We start from the raw sequence: 15,194 nt of genomic DNA, 5'->3' as shown, positions 1-15,194 counted from the left end.
TTTTCGTGCGTGCTTAGTTATTGTTGGGTATCGTTCAGGTCTTCGTGCAAGTGTTTGTCAGGTTGTGTGTGTAGTTGGTGTCATTTCCACTGACGACTGTTTTAGGTGATATCAGCATTCTGCGGGAGTCAGTCGGTTGCTGCGGACCAGGGAAGTTATCTCCTCCCGGTGCAGTCGGCTGGTCCGCTGGCGGTCCCTGCGCAGTGTCGGAGCGTGTGTGGAGCTGTCCGATCGCTACCAGCTTCGTGGTTCACCGACCCAAGACTTCAAAGTTATAGCGGTTTCAACTATCCAAGCCACGACCACTCATGTTGTGTGGGTTTCAACTATCCAAGCCACGACCACTCATGTTGTGTGGTACATTTCGGTGGTTCGCTGTTGGGGAGGTTTTCCTGTGAGCAACACCGAGTACTTCTATTGCTGAAATGTAGCTGCCATGTGGTGCAATTAACTATATTGGTTGACTACAATTCGAGTGCACCAGCGGAAATTTCTGCCTTGCGCCCGTTAGTGTTCTGCTTACCTGCCCTGGCCACTAACGTAATTTCAGGCAGTCTCCTTTCCTCACCTGTCGTTACTGTCCAACTTGGTGTGTAATTTTCACAGCTAATACGTATTTCATAGTGGATTATCTCGTTTGTAACCTTGTGTGTTTGAGTTCTCAAGTACTGACTGGTGGCTAGCAAGTCGTTGTGTCGGTCGGTCCAAGGCTGTCCCCTGGTTGGGTTCCGACGGATCAAGTGTAGTTGGGCTCACCACCCGTCTCACCTAAGTGATGGAGGGCAGACCGACCACCCTGGAAGCTTCTGAGTGCCGTTTTCTTTATCGTCTTTCCCACCGGTGTTTAACTACCTGCTTTCAGCTACTTAAAATTTAAATCTCACGGTTATATTTTTTTTTTTTAAATTGGAAAATTGTGGTCTTTGTGCCTTGAAACTTATTCTTAAAATTATCTCTCAAGCTTAAACATTTCGGCCTTCTGCCTTTAAAAGATTATGGTAACATATTTTAAAATTTTTGAAATTTAATTGTGGCCTTCAGCCATTTGTATTGCACCGTGCATATGTTTGTTCTATCTATTTTGTCTTGAGGCTTTCCATCTGTCTGTGATATGTTTTTTAAATTATTTTATTGCTATTTTAACTGCATTTTTATCTTGTTGATTTTTAAGATTTCTTGTTTGAAGGCCTTCAGCCGTGGAAGGGTTGCATTTGGTAAAGGTTCGGCTATGTGCCGCTTTGGTTGTAAATTAGTTATTAAATTACAATTCGAAGGTGAAACTGACCCCAACCTTATTTGGCCCTTTCCACAATCCTAATTACCTGTTCTGCCCAGCGGGTTTAGCGGGCGTTTCATGACCTGTTTTATTTGCCTCCTTCTCACCCATTCCACAGTTCAAATGGCGTTTGTCTTCTAGTTCTTGTTTGTTACTTAGAGAAATCGGAAGAGGGCATCAGTAGGTAGTGGTAAGTTCCTATGCGACCAAAATGCTGAGGTCATTGGTACTTAATCTAACTTAAACTAAGCACAACACACACATCCATGCCCGAGGGAGGACGCTAACCTCCGACGGAGGGAGCCGCGTGAACCGTGGCAAGGCACCTCACAATCAGACCTCGCGGCGGCAGCAGTAGTTAGAAGTCAACATGTTTATCGCACAGTTCAAATATTGAATGCGTACGATTACCTGATACAAACGCTGACTGGATTCTCCTTTACACCGTTCCCGATATTTTAAACCGGTATTCACTGGGGACCGAGCGGCTATGGAAAAGGAGACATTAGTACCAAGACTTCAGTGATGAGATAAGGTTTTGTCACCATGCGAGTGAAGCACATAGACGTGTTTGGCACAGATCTTGTGAGACATATTTCGGATTTCCCGGTGGTGTTTAAATGACAGAGCTTGGACGTAAAACTTACATAAAGGGACCTGTGACGTAATGGCCGTTTTGGAACATAGTAGACGCCGAACAGAACGTAAAAGCTGTACCGCTCCATGCTCATTAAAGGCAGAGGGTGCAGTGGGTGCCTACCTGTTGCCAGTGAGTGTGTCCATGAGGGAGCTCTTGCCCGCACCGGAGGAGCCCATGATGGCGGTCAGCTGACCGCTGCTGAACCGCCCCGTCACGCCTTGCAGGATCGTCTTCTTGCCTGAGAACAAAATAAATTCAGAATTTCAGTGTCGATTTTCCTTTAGAGCCCAATTACGCGCTGAGCAAGTATGCTCTCAGAATCAAATGCTGTAAAAAAATTCTAACGCCCTTAAGGACTATGTTCAGTGGCACCAGGGTATAACATGTATATACTGGGGGATGTAGTGTTTGTGATTCGTTCATCGCTGTCATCGCTGACCAGGTAGGGCAGTGGAGGGCTGAGCAAAAAGAGAACAACATGAGCAACGTTTATTCTGGAGCACAACCATGCCCTGTCAACGAGTATGTATTTCTGATGAACAACTTCAGCCATTTGATTGGGGTCCCACTATGGGCCCGCTGGATACTGGATGGACGAATCGATGTGTTCCTGTACAAGTTTGGAAGAAGGTATCTGTTGAGTGTCTCTGCTTTTAGCACTTGTCTGTGGAGCGTTTGCAGACCACTATACCAGGTTCTGGATATCCACGCAGTATAGGGTAAGGTGGTACAAATGCGATCATTTCGGACAAATGTTACTGTAACTGGAAAAATATTCAGAAAAGAAATAAGTTTAACTAAGGCACTTGTTCTTGGGTGTTTTACAAATGTGGGTATAAACACAAGAAAGGTTACAGAATTGAGAAAAATCGATCGGAAATGTACCACACTAGGTACTATTGTGATCACTTTTTGGTACAACTTTGGTCACTGGCATCTTCCACATAAAAGGCAGTTTTCCCCTCGGGCAGCAACTCATACTTCGTGGTATGAAACATTGCATTTTTGGCAGTGAATCCAGTCACACTTAGCTACTGATTCTTCACTATAACACTTCAATAAACGAAATCCACAATTATTCTCACTGTTTTCTGGGGATTTGGAGCTTGGTACACTTTTTTCATCATTACGCACAGACGTACATTTCTGTATATTGTTCTTGTTGAATTTGTTCTTTGCTTTCCTTGTGCCCTGTTGAAAATTTTTTCTCTTGCTGCGCAGGTTTTTCAGGTTTTCATCTGAATTGAGTCTAGCTGATGTGTGTTTTCATCTTCTGAGACGATAATTTTTTTCTCTGGACTTGGCAAAATGTCCTTGACAGCATCGTGCTGAGAAATGGTATTGGACCCTGGCGTTACGGATTTTCCGTGTTCTTCAGTTACATCTTTTGAAGATAAGGGTTCTTCTCCCATAATGCTGTTAGTAGTTTGACTGGTGGAGATTGAAGGAGCAGGAGCCTCGAATAACGTTGAAGGTGCAAATTTATCCTCAGAAACAATGTCTTTGCAAAAGGGCTATGCACTGGAACCCTTTGACTGCGCATACGAACGGACGCAGTTTGGCGCCAGGCATCACAGAAAATAGTACAGAATCGTTGTTTTGTAATACTTTCATTGGGATTGCGATGAACCAAGTTAGTTGCATTTCAGTGATACTGAGCCTTTAGGGACTTTAAGAAAGTTCTATCTAATGGTTGCAGTGCAAGTGTACTGTGCGGAGGCAATCACAAAAGTTCTTTCCCATTTTCCCGACAATATTCTACAGCATCTAAGCTGGTATGGCTGCCATGGTTGTCAATAATAAGAAGTGTAATAGGGCTACCCATTGTTTTCTATTCCTTGAAGTGTCGAAGCCAGACCATGAGAAATTCTTCATCAACGTATCCCGATTCACTGATCTCCGTAATGGAACCAGGAGGTAAGCAGTCTTGAAATTCAGGGCGTACTTGCCCTTGGGTGGTAAGTACGTACCACTTGCATTCATGCATGCAGCAACAGTCACATTTTGTCCTCTATCCACATTTGTTAGTGAAACAACTTCTCGCTTTAGCTCTCTGGACCAAAGCGTCTTCCGTTTCAGAACTGAGTACCGTTGGATGACCAATTCTGTTTTATATAGCACTGGTTGGAGTTAATACACCTTGCATTTTAATTTTAATTTGCGCTTTATCATGTAAAGTGCTGAAAGGAACGTCATAATTCTGAAGCAGACCGAAGGCTCAAATGTGCACTCATTATACTCTCTGTTGCCTTATCTAATGCAGGTGGACTCCATTTGTTGTAGATTTTCTTTTCTGCTCGTTTTCGTGGCATCTATAATATAAGAGATGGCTTGAAAAAATCACGTAGGAAAATGTTTAAATATACAGAATTTATTTGCAATAATTGTGTGTAATATGTCTATGGTAACCAATCGTAGGCAGACTAAAATAAAAAACTGCATTGATCGAAATTGTACTAGGGTATCGAAATTGTATCATTTCTCTGATCGAAAATATACTATTGGCGTGAGTGAAATCACGAGTAAATAGTAGTGAATTGTGCCAAGAGATGGCAACAGATGTCACAGAGGATTTCTCCGTAGGTGCCCCAGAACACGCCCGAATGGAAAACAAGCTTCTAACCTCACTAATTTGCAAGCGCTTGGAAACTAGGAAATTTATAAGAGCGAGTTAGACTAAGTATCTTCACTTATCTCTTCACAAGAAAAAAATTTATATCGTAACATAAAGTGATGACTCTGAGCACTAAGGGACTTAACATCCATGGGCATCAGTCCCCTAGAACGTAGAACTACTTAAACCTAACTAATCTAAGGACATCACACAACACCCAGTCATCACGAGGCAGAGAAAATCCCTGACCCGCCGGGAATCGAACCCGGGAACCCGGGCGCGGGAAGCGAGAACGCTACCGCACGACCACGAGCTGCGGATCATAAAGTGATGTATTCTTGGAAAAGACAGTAGGAGCTGTAGAAAGCGGCTACACTACAAAGCCACACACAGCCAAGTGCTGCCAACACTAAGAGACTGATAAATGGCGCGAAACCTTAAGTTGATCGGAATTGTGCCTATATCGAGATTGTACCACCTTACCCTAGATGCATGCCACCATCAACGCATTGTGAGAACAGCAGTGGTTGGCTGGACAACATAGAGGGACGAAATCTGGGCATATTCCGCACCTACAGTGAAACCAAGGACCATTTGGAGCCGTCTGATTGCAGAAGGACTAATATCACGTGTGCGTCTGGCCAGGCTACGACCGACACCACGATAGCGCCGAGAGTGGTTGCTCTGGTGTCGTGAAAGAATCGACGAGGGTCAAATGGCGCTCTGTTGTCTTCAGTGATGAGAACAGGTTCTGTCTGCCTGCGACTGATTGACGTTCACGTGCATAGTGTAGATATAGTGAGAGGCTATTCTGAAGTGTATTCGCCCATGACACATATGTCCCACCCCACGCTTGAGAGGACAACTCGTAGTCTCACATGTCATGGACTCTTATCCCAGTGGTACTGCCATTTCTTCGCCAGAGAAGTGATGTGCTTTTTTTAGCAGAAGAGTGCAATCCACATAGGACTGCTGCTGTCCAACGTGCTCTTCGTGCTGTACAGCAACTCCCCTAAACAGCGAGATCACCAGGGTGCCTATTCTATATCTTTCCGCCGTTGTGCCGATCGTTTCGGTACTCAATAGCACCGAACGGTCTAGTACTCGAATTACAGTCCCTGCATTATTCATTATGCGTTTCGGCAGCGATACCGTTCGGGTCTAGAGAACCGAAGCGCCGTTGTCGGTTCGTGTCGCGCAAGCCAATCAAAAGCAAGAGGCTGCAGATCCGCGCATGCGCACTGCAGCGCCCACAGCGCCACCAACACAAAGCAGTTAGCAGACGACACAGGCGCGCTATTTTTCCAAGTACAGAAAACTGCGTTTACGTTGCCATAACGCATGACGCCGCATTCCATAGAGCTGACGGGCCCGCCTTCATCGCCCTTGCCTCCTCCTTAACAGTATTAGGAACAGTATGTCCATTTCCATAATTCTCAGCTGAAATGCATAAATATGTTTACAGTTTCTTTGGCGGTATGTTTCCATGCATGCATAATACCGATAGCGTATTTGACTGTATTCTGCAGATTGTCGTACATGCCGCATTATGTCACCTTATTCTCATTCACACGGACATCATATTTTGAATTTTACATCTCGGAAAATGAGTCAGGAATGGTGTGTATTGCCACATTGTACTAATACAACACCCGAAAAATTGATTCTGAGAGTTTCAAAGAATAAGAAGATAAACAGAATGTGGTTATAACACGCTACTAGAGATCCAAATGATTAAGTAGCCCCACTTCTCTATATGATGCGTCAACGATTTGGGTCTAAAAAACAAAAATGAAAAAAACGCATTTCCGAGAGCTCCTGCAGTTCGTTGAAGTTTCTAACATGCATCTCATGAATGACAATGTTTCGTATATGGTGCTACAGTCTCAAAATGTTACGGCAGACATCTTTCATCTCTGTCTACTGTGGTTGATGATTCGATCGCAGATAAATACTTGTGACAAGCAAGATTATGAAGATGAGTTCTGCTAGTTACATTCCCAGTAATTTAAGTTGTGCTCTTAGATTCCTGTCGAACCGCATACTCAGAAATCGCTACATATTCGGAAAAATGGTACATTATTTCTGACAAGAAAAAATATAAAGGTCACTGTTGGTTGTTTCACTCACAGCAATTTCATATTTCAAATTTTAAACACACAGAAATCACGAAATCATTACTGAGGAAATGCTCTCTTATATGTAAGTAATAAAGAATATTGCAGAAAAATCTTAACTTACACGAATACAATGTCTCAGAACGTGTTGCATATATGAAGAGGAAAAAAAAGTTTTTGCATCCCCCCCATGTGCGAACCTGTGACCTTTCGTATCGCATTCCAGCGCGTTAACCACTTTTTTTATTTTTTTAAATTCCTCAGAAACAATAACAAAAATGGCTACAATGAAATGACATAAATAAGGTGACAGATAATTGCAGTCATAAATTACATCATGCTAAGAATGAGGAATCATATTCAGTCTTTAGCAGTAGCACAATTTAGCACCTTCACTGTCACCTTCAACTAGTGGCAGTTCAGCATGCACATTTTCTTCTACTGCAGCCTGAGGTTCCTCATCATCATTTCCAAGACCCAAATTAATCATTCAATAAATCCTTGACGTGTGTTCGTTCCAGGGTAAATTACGTGGACAGAAGAGCAGTCTCGAACAGCTACATCGCAAAGCCCTTCGCTGCCTTGTTATTTTTGTCAGCTCCAGCCTGCTAAACGCATCCTTAGGGAGTTCGAGAATTTTCTTTACATCAGACACCAGATGTTTGCCGTCATATTCTTGTATCTGCTGTACTACTGATTTATTTTTCATGTGTGACTTGCAGGCGAGGTTAGAGTCGGGAACGTGACACAACCTATCCCCTCTAGACGAGGAATCCAGTTCCTAACCTATACCCATTCTGTTGAAGACAATTCGGAACATGTTACCATATTTCTTATTGTGATTCTGATACTTGAGTATTTTATCGAATTCATTTTCCATATACATCTTATATTCAATATGTTCATCGCTTCCAATATTATTAAAAATGTAACTTGTATATTTGCCCATTAACCAAATCACTGAGTTATTTTTTGCCTGAGGCTAGTAACTTTCTTCTGGTCTGAAGAAAATGTTAGTCGGTACATTGTCTGCTGAAGTTCTTGTTATCTGAGCAGTTTTCTCCCTGGTCCACCTCCAGTTGATAATCCGATCTCCACATGTGTAATGAGGTTGCATTTGCTGCAGAGGTTAGTGTACTTAAACCGATGACAAAGAGACGCTCATTAGTGCTGATGATGTTACTACCTTGTACCACGCTATTCTCACGTCAGACGAAAGAACATCACTACTGATGTTTCTCCAGACCACATTCCGTGCTATTCCAGCATATTTAGTTTCTATGTTATTTTGTTCTTTTCATGTTTCCGTCTTTCAGCTAAAATCACCTTTGCTGTAACGTTTTTGGAGTTTAAAAGCTTTTTGCTTAGATAATTTAGTTCAAGATAATTCGCCATAATGTGTTTTGGCTTAAAACTTATTTTTTGTATATTTATCGGCTGCTCTACACTTTCTGGCCTGACAATATCGTATAGTTTTGCTGTAATGCACCCTGGACCACTTGGCCACGCTAAACAACAGATACACAGGGCTCAATTCTAGTAGTATTGTGTAGAGGAACGTAGGCTGACTTCGTTACCAAACGGTGCTGCGTAAGTCATAAATGCGTGATAGTTTGGAAGGTTTCCAATATCATGCTTCACATAATTGCTTTCCATTGTTACCTGAAAGTTGTAAACATGTTTCGATAATTACTAACTAACCCATTAGTGGGAAAAAGTACACAAAGGCACTAGTAACGTCAGGTCACACCCATGTAATATACGTAAGCAGAGCCGATGTCTTGATATTTAATGATGTTTAAACTCCTATTTGCATAAAAAGGACACGTAATTTGAGAGAATATTGGCCAAAAACGTTTTTCTGGATGTAATCGTTCACAGTAACAACCTAACCTAATCATATTTCTAACAAAGTTAAATAGTCTAGTACGATCTCACTTTCCAGCGGGATGCGTCCTCTGGTGTAGTTTTAAAAAAAGTCCTAATGTTGTAGAGACATTAACTTCGGCATCTGAGTTCAGTCAGTATTCAACAAACGGGGTACCTAACTTGCCCAAAATTTCCCGATAATTCTTCATGGAAAATTTAACGTCCTTTTCGTTTCGTCTGTGACATGATCTATTTCATGTCCTTGTAATCGCAGGTTGTCCAGTCCCATACTATGGACTGTCTCGTCGCTTTACAAACTCCCCCTCCCCGTCCAACTTCTAATGAGTTTCTGTCAAAAGAATGGGAAGTTCATGAGGCTCGGTTTTCCTGTTTATCTAATTGAATGTTACTGGAACTGAATAGTTGAATAGGTTATCTTAAGTTATTTCACATCATATGCTATAGAAGACATTTCTTTTATATTATTGGATCATTACTGCACAGATGCTGGACAGGTCACTTAGTAAAACGGCATCAGTTGGTGAATGAATGATTTTAATACTACGCATTTCGGGTTAACCCGTCATTAGATATCTGTGAAACGGGGGTTGTGATGTAAGTACGTGACGCATGACAAAAATATCCATAAGTAACAAGTAAAAGACAAATACATCGAGTGGTATAGATGAACTGAAGTTATATGTTCCAGACAAAACTGTCTGGGGCAGACCGGCAGTTCTATTATGATACCAGCAACAGGAAACAAACTTCTACAGGCAGGCGGCGATAGTGTGCCGCTTGTGGTGGTGCACAGCGGCAAGTGACAACACATTACTTGTGTGATGCCATTTTTTTTTAAAACACTTTCATGTAACGAAAAAGCACGAACGATAATATAAAATATTTCCATAATTAATTAATGGCTTATTGGCGCCAGTATAGCAGGTGAAAAGATCTTGGAACAACTTCACATACGATCTTGAGTCAACTTAAGACGTAAAACAAGGAAATTTTAAAATCTGTACGTGGATTTACAGTGTTATCGTTCCACAATGACAGTTATCTCACTGTCATTCAGTCAATATGGTGTACTCAGGAATGAAACAAAATAGTAGGCTCTCCCAGAAAAATCGACTCTTAAGCAATGTGTCTAATACTGTATTTTAATACGAGATTATGCCATCCTAGGCAATATATAACACTTAAAACACTTGATAATGAAACTTTGAAGGCGAAATCATGATAGTGTAAATGTAACACTGTAAATAAACAAGAGTCTAATGGCGGTATTGACTTTAAAGTAATATATTATGACTATGGCCCAGCATTATGAAAAAAAAATTTCCACTACTGTTTATGTGCCAGTTCAGTTCTCCATAATGTTGTGTGCAGGCTAAGTCGATTTCATACTTAAGCCTGGCAGCTGTCTAAAGCGCCAGGAAGTAAGATTGTGTCGTATACGTCAGCAGCGACTGATTTTCCTGCTCTGAGTCAGACCGCTGATTGCGGTATCATACGCACAACAATACCACAAAATGTTGTGGTTGTTGTGGTCTTCAGTCCTGAGGCTGGTTTGATACAGCTATCCATGCTACTCTATCCTGTGTAAGCTTCTTCATCTCCCAGTACCTACTGCAACCTACATCCTTCTGAATCTGCTTAGTGTATTCATCTTTTGGTCTCTCTCTACGATTTTTACCCTCCACGCTGCAATCCAATACTAAATTGGTGATCCCTTACGGCCTCAGAACCTGTCCTACCAACCGATCCCTTCTTATTGTCAAGTTGTGCCACAAACTTCTCTTCTCCCCAATATTATTCAATACTTCCTCATTAGTTATGTGATCTACCCATCTAATCTTCAGCATTCTTCTGTAGCACCACATTTCGAAAGCATCTATTCTCTTCTTGTCCAAACTATTTATCGTCCATGTTTCACTTCCATATATGGCTGCACTCCATAGAAGACATTCAGAAAAGACTTCCTAACACTTAAATCTATACTCGATGTTAACAAATTTCTCTTCTTCAGAAACGCTTTCCTTGCCATTGCCAGTCTACATTTTATATCCTCTCTACTTCGACCATCATCAGTTATTTTGCTCCCCAAATAGCAAAACTCCTTTATTACTTTAAGTGTCTCATTTACTAATCTAATTCCCTCAGCATCACCCGACTTAATTCGACTACATTCCTTTATCCTCGTTTTTCTTTTGTTAATGTTCATCTTATACCCTCCTTTCAAGACACTATCAATTCCATTCAACTGCTCTTCGAAGTCCTTTGCTGTCTCTGACAGAATTACAATGTCATCGGCAAACCTCAAAGTTTTTATTTCTTCGCCATGGATTTTAATTCCTAGTCCGAATTTTTCTTTTGTTTTCTTTCCTGCTTGCTCAATATACAGTTTGAATAACATCGGGGCCAGGCTACAACCCTGTCTCACTCCCTTTCCAACCACTGCCACCCTTTCATGTCAATCGCCTCTTATAAATGCCATCTGGCTTCTGTACAAATTGTAAATAGCCTTACGCTCCCTGTATTTTACCCCTGCCACCTTCAGAATTTGAAAGACTGTATTCCAGTCAACATTGTCAAAAGCTTTCTCTAAGTCTACGAATGCTATAAACATTGGTTTGCCTTTCCTTAATCTAGCTTCTAAGATAAGTCGTAGGGTCAGTATTGCCTCAAGTGTCCCAACATTTCTACGGAATCCAAATTGATCTTCCCCGAGGTCGGCTTCTACTAGTTTTTCCATTCGTCTGTAAAGAATCCGCGTTAGTATTTTGCAGCCGTGACTTATTAAACTCATAGTTCGGTAATTTTCACATTTGTCAACACCTGCTTTCTTTGGCATTGTAATTATTATATTCTGCTTGAAGTCTGAGGGTATTTCGTCTGTCTCATACATCTTGCTCACCAGATGGTAGAGTTTTGTCAGGACTGGCTCTCCCAAGGTCATCAGTAGTTCCAATGGAATGTTGTCTACTCCGGGGGCCTTGTTTCGACTCAGATCTTTCAGTGCTCTCTCAAACTCTTCACGCAGTATCGTATCTCCCAATTAGTCTTCATCTACATCCTCTTCCAGTTCCATAATATTGTCCTCAAGTGCATTGCCCTTGTATAGAACCTCTATACACTCCATCCACCTTTCTGCTTTCCCTTCTTTGCTTAGAACTGGGTTTCCATCTGAGCTTTTGATATTCATACAAGTGGTTCTCTTTTCTCTGAAGGTCTCTTTGATTTTCCTGTAGGCTGTATCTATCTAACCGCTAGTGAGATAAGCCACTACACCCTTACATTTGTCCTCTAGCCATGCCTGCTTAGCCATTTTGCACTTTCTGTCGATCTCATTTTTGAGACGTTTGTATTTCTTTTTGCCTGCTTCATTTAGTGCATTTTTATATTTTCTCCTTTCATCAATTAAATTCAATGTTTCCTCTGTCACCCAAGGATTTCTACTAGCCCTCGTCTTTTTACCTACTTGATCTTCTGCTGCCTTCACTACTTCATCCCTTAAAGCTACCCATTCTTCTTCTACTGTATTTCTTTCCCCCATTCCTGCCAATTCTTCCGTAATGTTCTCCCTGTACAACCTCTGGTTTCCTCAGTTTATTCTCTGGTTTATTAAGTTTATCCACGTCCCATCTTCTTAAATTCCCACCTTTTTGCAGTTTCTTCAGTTTTAATCTACAGGTCATAACCAATAGATTGTGGTCAGAATCCACATCTGTCCCTGGAAATGTCTTACAATTTAAATCCTGGTTCCTAAATCTCTGTCTTACCATTATATATTCTAAACTAAACTAAATGCCTGATGTAAATTTTTCCACGCTTTACTGAACAATAGCTGTTTGGAAGCTAGCAAAAAATCGTAGCTTCTCCTAGATTCAGTGATTAATATAATGGGGCGATCAAAAAGCTATCGTTGGAGGGCCGTAAGTTCAGACTCGGTATGGCAATCAGGCAAAATTGGCCTGAGCATTGACGCACTCATTCCACCGACGGACCAGATAGAAGATACCCGTTTGGTAAAACATCGTGTCCTGCTGCATCAGGAAGACCGTAACTATCTATTGCACATCTTCGTCCGATAGGAATCGTCCACCCTTCAAGGCCTTTTTTAAGGGTTAAAGGTGTGAAAATCGCATCAGATCAGGACTTAGGATGGGTGCTCGACTGCCTCCCACTTGAATTGGCGTTACCTCTCCGATACGACACATGCGATACGGGAATGTGCGTTACCAAGAAGAAGCATCACCTCTTGGCGCACCATTCCAAATTCTTCACTCTCCAATGGATATCTACTGGGGTTTGTCCTTTTTCAGGCGAGAAAAGAATAACAGCACGTCGATCCTGTCTGGCAAGTGCTCTACCGACTGAGCTACCCAAGTACGACACAGGATCCGACTTCACAGCTTCAAAATGGTTCAAATGGCTGTGAGCACTATGGGACTTAACATCTGAGGTCGTCAGTCCCCTATAACTTAGAACTACTTAAACCTAACTAACCTAAGGACATCACACACATCCATGCCCGAGGCAGGATTCGAACCTGCGACCGTAGCGGTCACGTGGTTCCAGACTGAAGCGCCTAGAACCGCACGGCCATTCACGGCTTCAATTCCGCCAGTACCTCGTGTCCGTTGCAGAGTGAAAAATTCATTCTACATTATCAATAAGCTTTAAATGCCATAAGGCTCGTCGCTGCAGAATGAGTTAAATGGAACCACTTTGCTCTGGCCTCATACATAATTCCCTGAAGCCATTTTATCAGCAGAGAACGTCGTGAAGGTTTCGTGGTAGGATATGATGTAAGACATGTTATGGAAACAATTACGAACTACTAACTTCATGAAATTTTTTTCTAACAGATTTTATTGTTTCATGTCATTACCACTTTCGCAAGTTTTGTTCATCATCAGGTGACTTCATTTACAGGACGATTGTTAATCAGCTGTTGAAGTCTTTCCAATTCCATGATTTTCTACAACAAAAGACTTGAGACTGATAAATATTTAAAAAAGAAATTAAAATTGAGGATGAATTCAAATTTTAAATCTCATTATAAATGTGTAGAACTAGGATTTGTGGTGAATGTGTCCTACCTGAAGGTCTTTTTTTCTTTTTCTTTTTTTTGTGCTACTAAGGGTGTCATTTAGGTACCATACATGAATACAGTGTGAATTAAAAATTGAGAGTTGTTACTGTTTTGACTTTATTGCAGTATGTCGCAGTCGTCGGAAGTGGGCAATACCAAGTAATGAAGCACACCCTTTTTGAGTTACGCCAATAAAAGCTTTCATTGTTTTTGTGAGATATGATGAGAGGCAGCTACCTTCCAGTACACAAATGAAATCCTTTAGATGCCATAAACTCAGATCTGGCTTAAGTCCTAACCGACACTAGCTGGCGCTTTGGGCCCCAAGTTGAGAACCGGCCGCGGTGGTCTCGCGGTTCTAGGCGCGCAGTCCGGAACCGTGCGACTGCTACGCTCGCAGGTTCGAATCCTGCCTCGGGCATGTATGTGTGTGATGTCCTTAGGTTAGTTAGGTTTAAGTAGTTCTAAGTTCTAGGGGACTAATGACCACAGCAGTTGAGTCCCATAGTGCTCAGAGCCATTTGAACCATTTGATAACTCTATTCACTGGGCGATGGATGACGTGGGAATCCCATAAGCGCTGGGCGTGCACTAGACAATCTTCATCGGCGCTGCATGCGTTGTCAAGGACAGCATGTGTGCTGCGATGTGAGGCCGTAACGGGGAGACGGTTAGATGACTGACATTCATAACACCCGTCGGACATCGCAAACACCCAGCGGCTCATACTGTTAACGGTTGCATTAGTAACGAGTATAGTGTATTTCTATCCTCTCAAGCCTAAGCTGAAACACAGGCCCTACGAAACGCATTGAGCGTGATACACGACCCACCTGTAAAACTGGTACTTTTACGAGCTTGTTATTTAGTTACACGTTTCAAAGGAAATTTGCATCTCGTATCGGCTTTGGCACGATGAGACAAGCCTGTAGGAATTCAAGTTAGGGAGATAATAATCAACCAATGCACTTAATTTAGAGCAATATGTGAGATTACAATTACGAACGTCGTTAAGTTGCAACCACCATAGACAAAATGTTACTGGGAAGCGAACCAAGAAGTACATTTTATTCGCACAGCACAGAGAAGATGCAAGGTATGGGACCCTTATCTGATAAGATTGACTGAGGATATCGGAAACGTTCGCAGAAGGGCAGTTCCGTTTGTATTACAGAAAAAATAGGGGACAGAGAGTCACGGCTGTGACAGGTGAATTTGGGTGGCCATCATTAAAACGGGGCGGACGTTCGAGTCCTCCCTCGGGCATGAGTGTGCGTGTGTGTGTGTGTCCTTAGGATAATTTAGGTTAGGTAGCGTGTAAGCTTAGGGACTGATGACCTTAGCAGTTAAGTCCCATAATATTTCACACACATTTGAACATTGGAATCATTAAATAACGGCGTTTTTTGTAGTGTCGAGTGTTCATAGCCTTTCTCCTCCAAAAGCCCGACTAATTTGTTTGTCGCCCACCTACATATGGAGAAATGACCATCATAATAAAATAAGATAAAATTAGAGCTTTCCACGGAAAAATTTAGGTGTTCATTTTGCCAAGTGTAGTTCTACTGCTGAATGAT

At 41.9% G+C, this 15,194-nt stretch overlaps 1 protein-coding gene across 1 annotated transcript in view; it reads right to left on the bottom strand.

The window, feature by feature from the left end:
* The window catches only part of LOC126277871 (ATP-binding cassette subfamily G member 4-like), a 366,743-nt gene that overhangs the window by 151,978 nt on the left and 199,571 nt on the right, over positions 1-15,194 (bottom strand). Inside the window, exon 3 of the mRNA XM_049977397.1 lies at positions 2,037-2,154. Coding sequence (XP_049833354.1) covers positions 2,037-2,154 — 118 coding nt within the window. The remainder of the gene's footprint in view (positions 1-2,036; positions 2,155-15,194) is intronic.

The sequence above is a fragment of the Schistocerca gregaria genome, chromosome 6, assembly GCF_023897955.1.
Source record: "Schistocerca gregaria isolate iqSchGreg1 chromosome 6, iqSchGreg1.2, whole genome shotgun sequence".
In the NCBI taxonomy this organism is placed as follows: domain Eukaryota; kingdom Metazoa; phylum Arthropoda; class Insecta; order Orthoptera; family Acrididae; genus Schistocerca; species Schistocerca gregaria.
Note: the sequence above shows the minus strand (reverse complement) of the source record. Positions and strands in the feature narration are given on the sequence as shown.